Raw genomic sequence first — 6,705 nt, forward strand, 5'->3', positions numbered from 1 at the left:
AGCTTCCTGTCCTCTGTACTCACCACTTTTTTGTGTACTGGGAAGCTCATATGGGCCCTGGGAGCCGGCCAGAGTCTCCAAGTCTTACTTTGGTAGGACGAGCAAGGATCAGAGGCACTGAAACTCCCCTTCCTCAGGCTAGGGCAGGTAGGAAGTTTGAATCTAGCTAGAAACATTCCTGGGGGCTGCCCAGGTGGCCCAGCGTGAATCAGCCTGCCAGTTCAGGAGATGCAAGAGACACAGGTTTGATCCCTGGGTCCAGAAGTTCCACTGGAACAGGAAATGACAACCCACTCTAGTATTCTTGCCTGGAGAATCCCATGGACAGAGGAGCCTGGCGGGCTACAGTCCACGGGGTCACAGAATTGGAGCCGACTTAGCACCTGAGCAGGCACACATGCAGAAACATTCCTAGGGAGACCAGCAACGAGGCCAGCGCCCACTGTCTCCCCAACACCAGCCAGGAGCTCCAGAGCTCCTGTGCCCCCAGCAGTATCACAGGAGCACTCCAGTTTCTTCTTGAGACCCCCACAACCACGAGGCTTTAGTCTGATGTGTCCGGTTAAAATAAAAAGCACACTGCAGTGTGAGGACGTCCTGAGGTGGCAAACAGATCTAGTGGAACCCAAGCCCATGATGAGCTTCTCAGGGCTGCTGGAAGCACTGATGAAATGGGGCTGCCTGAGGAGGCCTCGGGTGTACAGTGGGTCACACAGCACAGGGGACAGTGGCTGGATGGAGGGGGGTGACTCAGGGGAGCTGGGCCCTGGGGCTGGTTGTGTGCCTGCAGCCGAGCAGACGTGGGGCTCCTGCAGCTTCTGGAGGGACCTTCATGGGCCAGGGGAGGAGGCTGTGCCTTGCAGCCCCACAGCGTGGGACCCAAGGCCAGGAGAGATGGTTGCCAAGGAGACGGGGAGGGATCCTGGGAGGGGGCAGCAGAAAGAAGCAGAGGGACATGTCCTGAGCCACAGCGCCCACCGTATCCGTCTGTCTGTCCATCCACAGGTGTGCCGATGCTCTCCGTCCAGCCCAAAGGGAAGCAGAAGGGCTGCGCGGGCTGCAACCGCAAGATCAAGGACCGCTACCTGCTGAAGGCGCTGGACCAGTACTGGCACGAGGACTGCCTCAAGTGCGCCTGCTGCGACTGCCGCCTGGGCGAGGTGGGCTCCACGCTCTACACCAAGGCCAACCTCATCCTGTGCCGGCGCGACTACCTGAGGTGGGCGGCCTCCCCCACCCCGCACGCACCCCGGCCCTGCCGCCCCGAGAGCCCCCTTCTCCACGCTGGCCCTGCTCTGCCCTGCTTCAGCCCCCACACCCAGTCTACGCACATCCTGGCCCCTGCCCCGCCCCTGGGACTCAGTGCCCAGCACTCGTCCAGGGCCGGCATGTCTCTAACCATCGGGCATCCAAGAGGAGCCTCCCAAGGGCACCAATATGGTTCTGCCTTTGCTTTTGCCGGGCGCTTCTGACCCACCCTGTCCCTGGAATCGAGGAAGGGATGCGGTGAAGGAGCTTCCAGGAGCAAGTAGGGGAATTCCAGCTTCCCTGGGCCCCGTGGCCTGCTGGTTTCCTCCTCAATATCCCCAGGGCCCAGCTCCCCATCCTCCAGGTGGGCCCTGGGATTAGACACCCCCATGCCTGCAGAATCTGGTAGGTAGCCAGACCCTGGAAGAGCCACTGATGCTGGAGCTTAAAAACCTGGTTTTAAACTAGTTCTGAGCCTCTTTGCCCAACCTCAGTTAACTCCTCTATAGATAGTGAAAATACCAACACTTCCCCACCTTGCATTCCTGAGAGTTCCAACCCACCCTTCCCCTACAACCTGGATCCTATTCCCTGGGGCTGCTTCCCCCAGTTATCCCTCCCTTAGGCCATCTATGACATCAGCAAGGCTGGAAGGAGTCCACCAAGCAGGGGCCTTGGCTTAGACCCAGCATCTGCATTTGGCTCCCATGCAGGCTGCTGGGTGGTGGCTGGGCCTTGCGGGGAAGGAAGGCCCATCGCATTAATTAGTAGGTCGTGACCAGGGTTTCTTGGTGCTCCTTCTGCTCAGAACTGGGCTTGTTGCAGAGGAGGGTACAATTATCAGTAGAGGCTCCCCTACTTACCCAAGAGCCTAAGATTTACCTGCCTCCACCTTCTGCCTTTGCAGGAGGTTTTGTTTTGTTTTTGTTTTTTAAAGTGGTGCTGTAAACCAAGATGTGTGACTCAGCCTGGGGCTGGAGGAGAGATGCTGAGGCCAAGAGAAGGGGTTAGGCATTGGGGACTCACCCCTTGGCAACCTGGAAGCCACCTCCAAGTCTGGAGGTTTAGGACATCACCTGGCGGCTAACCCAGCCAGGCTGAGGGGAGATGGCAGACCAGCTGACCTGGCCAGGGGTGATCACAGTGCCGGAGGGGCTCATCTATAAGGTCAATGCATCCACAAGCACCCTGGGCCCCGCCAGCTATTGGAGCCTGAAGATATTTTCCTGGGCTCTGGCAGAGGCCCAGGAATGACTCTGAGGCCACGTGGGCCAGTAGGCCAGGGGGCCTGTGGGGCTTCCTTGAGTTGCTCAGTCCCAGAGAATGTCTGTCCAGAACCTGCCCCTCTGCAGTGACTTCTCATTGGACTGGTGGCCAGAAAGGCCCCTCTTGTCGGGCAGATGTTGTGGCCCAGCCTTTGTCTGCCTTAATCTGAGCCACCAGGCAGCTCAAGCTGATGAATAATAGAGCTACGCTCATCTGCAGGCGCCTGAGCTTGAGCTGGACAAATCAGGGATTAGAGGGCCTCCCGCTTGCCTCTTGGTCCCTTGCCTCACTTGGGGCCTGGCTGGCACATACCCCTGGAATGTCCAGTCAAGGGCAGGCCTGAATGGGAAGGGAGTGAGTTCCCTGTCCTTAGAGCTTTGCAATCAGCAGCCAAGAGGAGGGGTGCCTGCCCCAAAGAGGCGTTGTGCCAGATGTCCTTGAAACTTCCTTTTGGCATCAGTCCTGTTTTAGAATCGTCTTTAAACAGGATCATCTAGTCCAGCATCCCTATTTTAAAGAAGGGTAAACTGAGGCTCAAGGGAGTTAGGCAAGTCACACCATGAGTCAGTAGCAGAAAAAGACTACCCCATAGTGGTGTTGTCAGGATTTAGTGACTTGGTCTTTGAAGAGCCCCTAGGATAGCACCTGGCATATAGCAAATGTTATGTAGGCATTCACTAAAGGAGCTGTGGCTAAGAGGTTACAGTTTTCACAAGCCTGTGAAGGCTATGTTTCAGTCCCCATTTTACAGTTGAAATAAATCAGGCTCAGACTCAATGACTTGCTTAAGGACACACAGCCCATGACTGGCAGACTGTATCTAAGTTCAAGCTTGTGTAAGCCTGGAATCCTTGCTCAGGGCCCAGCCTACTTACTGTTCTGGTAGCCCCAGGTGCTTGAGGGACCCCAGTGGGAGCCCTCATTGTCAGCGAAGCCAGGGGACAGGCAGTATCAACCAACTCCTGAGTCCCCACAGGCTCCTACCTGAGTGACTGTGTCAGTTTCTCTGAAGCCTGCTCTCTTAGCCGAAGTTAGACACTGTCATCTGTGCTTCTTCCCTCTGGCCCGGGCCTGCCTGCTGAACTACAGGGGTAGGGGGCAGGTGGGCCCCCAAGTCAAGGCAACTCCCCTGCCCCCCACAGCCCCCCACAGGCCCCTGAGCCCTCTGCACCCTTCCCTCTGCAGGCTCTTTGGCACCACAGGAAACTGCGCCGCCTGCAGCAAGCTGATTCCAGCCTTTGAGATGGTGATGCGGGCCCGGGACAACGTCTATCACCTCGACTGCTTTGCCTGCCAGCTCTGCAACCAGAGGTGAGTGCTGGTCCGTACCAGACCCAACACACTCAGCAGACCCTAGCTGACACCTGCTGCCACAGACCAGGAGTGCCGTAGAGGCACGCACATAAGCGCGGGTTCTGTGTGCATGTTGTTGTAAGTATGAACATGCATGTGTGTGTTTTATGTATGCCTGAGCCCACTAGCCAAATGTGTGTGCTCTAATAGCATGTGTACTCGTGTGGAGTTCATCTCTGTGCAAACGGAATGGACAGGGCCATGCATGAGCTGTGTGTACGTTGTGTGTTGTGTCCATGACTGTATTTTTAAATGTCCGTGTACAAGGCGGGTCTGTGTGTGTTCTATGTGTGTGATGGGTGAGTATGCCTGTGCATGTGTGTTTTAAATGTATGTGCACAAGAGCCCTGTGTGTGTGTCCTGTGCCCTGTGTGCTACATGCAGACACACGCATGGACATTCTAGTGAGAAGAGTTTCCCAGACCTGACCAGTGAAATACCCCTGGGGAACTGTCACTCATTCCTGTGATTCTGGTTCCAGCCCAGCCTTCTTTCTGGTCTTTTGGCCCCTGCTCTGTGCCCTGCCCCCTTGGCCTATGGGAGACCCTAAAGGCCCTTTGCTCAGGAGCCCCAAAGTTAGGAAAGAGGTCATACAAATGCTCCCAGAGGTTGAGGTCCCGGGGACCTGCAGGGAACACTGGTTTGTCAGGGGCTATGCCCAGACCCACTGCCAGGGGGGCTCAGTGAAGTTGCAGCGCCACCTGGTGGTTGAAGCGGGATTAGCTGGGACCGGAGCTGTGACCTTGGGGTCCCACTCAAGGCGTCTGACCCCCGGGGACATCTTTGGGGGAAGGGCTGAATCCTCCAGTGCTTGAGGAGGACTGGGAGAGGCAGGGCCTTCTTTAGGTTAGAGGGAAGATGTTGGGACAGGGTCACCTCTTCCCGGAAACCCACAGATTCTGTTTAAAAGACGAGTGCCCTTCACTGAGCCATCTTCTTAAGGTGGGTGGGGAACAGAAGGTTGGAAAAGTCAGCCATTTTATCCCTTCTTTCTCCATCTCTGCCTCTCTCTCCCTCTCCTCTCTTGGTCTCTTCCTATCTCTTTGTCCATCTCTCTCCCTCTCTTGGGTGTCATTTCTACACCTTCCCACCAAGCCCACCCCTGCCCCCACCCCACGAGAGACCTGGCTGTGGAAGCCTCTGGCCTGGGCTGTGGCCTGGCCGAGGGCTGGGCTGACCCCGGGTGACTGGCTGGGTTTGCTTGGGACTTTCTGGGAGCCTGTCTGGAAAGCTCAAGGCACAGACTCCCCAGGACCTCACTGTCCCCATGTCCTCCTGGGCCGGTGGGGTCCTGTCTGGAGCTCCTACCATCTACTGGGACCCCACATGGCCTCTCTCTCCTGCTTGGATTTTCCAGATTTTGTGTGGGAGACAAATTCTTCCTGAAGAACAACATGATCTTGTGTCAGATGGACTATGAGGAGGGGCAGCTCAACGGCACCTTTGACTCCCACGTTCAGTAACGCCTGGCACCTGGCCTCCAGGCCCGTCTGTCTGTCCATCCACCCGCCTGTCCACCCGCCTGGCCGGCCAGCCGCTCTCCTGTTGATCAGAACTCCTCCGTCCTCGATGGGAGGAACGGCCCTCCCTCCGCCGCTGCCCGTCTGTGTGTGACCCCTCCTGGGGCCAGGCTGGGCCTGTACAGTCTGTCTTCTGTATATAAATGGGAACATTTATTTTATGAGAAATGTAATGCGATTTTATTACTGGCGTGGATTAAACTTATGAATGTTTCCGGGGAGGTTACTCTGCATTGATCACATGACTGACACAGACCTGGGGGACCCTCCCCTCAGCTTGGGAGTAAAACAAGGCCCTCCCTCAGTTCTTGGCAGGGTGGAGGTCCCTAGAGCAGGACGTGGGGGCCCTAGCGTGTGCTGTTGTTGGGCAAGGGAGTTCCAGGTGGGCTTTATGGAGAAAAGCTGGAGGGGAAGGGACAACCCCCAGTATCCACCAACCAGAAGTGGGAGCTAGGCTGTCCACCCCACATCCTCTGGCAACCATATACCCTGGCCCCCAAATGAAAACTTCCCTTCCCTGGGATCCTGTGTTACATCCCCCCAGTACTGCTCAGTCAGGGACCCAGCTCTGATCTACCTCCATGCTAAGACCCCAAATCCCAGGCTCCCTGCCATGGGACCACAATCCTGAAACCTCTCTTCACCTTCAGGGGGACAAGCAGCATTTACTGTCTCTTCTTTACAGCCTGGGTCTTGGCATTTTGCTCCTCTGGGTGAGAGAGGAAATCCTGTTTCTCTACAGAGAAACCCACGCAGGCTGGAGGCTTTCATTCATTCAGTCGGCAAACCTTAATCCTCTCTGTCTCAGCCCTGTGCCGCCAGTACCAGACACGAGGATGAATCACGGATCGGACACAGTCCGTGCCCTTGAGGACCAAGGGGAAAGCCAAGAAAACAAACAGATCATATCAAAGTGAGGATGAATGCCACGGGGAGACCCGGGACAGGCCCATTTCCTCCAGCAGACACAGGGCTGTTTGCGATGGCTCCAGAGTCAGACAGACAAGTCAACACCACACAGACAGATACGTGTGCTGACAAGAAGAAGAGATGGACACGCACGTAGGTGGGTGTGTCGGCAGAGAGAGGTAGGGACAGCCAGGTAGCTGGCAGGAACTCAGACCGGAAGGCAGCCAGACAACCAGTGGCCGAGTGGGGCCACGGCTGGAGCCACATGGCTCCAAGCACACGGCCTGGAGCTGAAAAGGCATCACCTTTCCAGTATTAAAGAGAGAGGCTCCTTGGATCCAAAGCCAAAACAGAGAAGGCTGAATGGACAGGCTCCTCCAACCATCAGGCCATTCACTCCCACTTCCCC

At 56.5% G+C, this 6,705-nt stretch overlaps 1 protein-coding gene across 1 annotated transcript; it reads left to right on the forward strand.

Annotated features, from left to right (window-relative positions):
• Window positions 1–898: 898 nt before the first annotated feature.
• Window positions 899–5,330, forward strand: LMO1 (LIM domain only 1). The gene is made up of 3 exons (XM_068988974.1): window positions 899–1,219; window positions 3,700–3,825; window positions 5,225–5,330. Exons 1-3 carry the CDS (start codon window positions 1,014–1,016, stop codon window positions 5,328–5,330), a joined length of 438 nt encoding a protein of 145 aa, XP_068845075.1. The 5' UTR covers window positions 899–1,013.
• Window positions 5,331–6,705: the final 1,375 nt, after the last annotated feature.

The sequence above is a fragment of the Capricornis sumatraensis genome, chromosome 16 (assembly GCF_032405125.1).
Source record: "Capricornis sumatraensis isolate serow.1 chromosome 16, serow.2, whole genome shotgun sequence".
In the NCBI taxonomy this organism is placed as follows: Eukaryota; Metazoa; Chordata; class Mammalia; order Artiodactyla; family Bovidae; genus Capricornis; species Capricornis sumatraensis.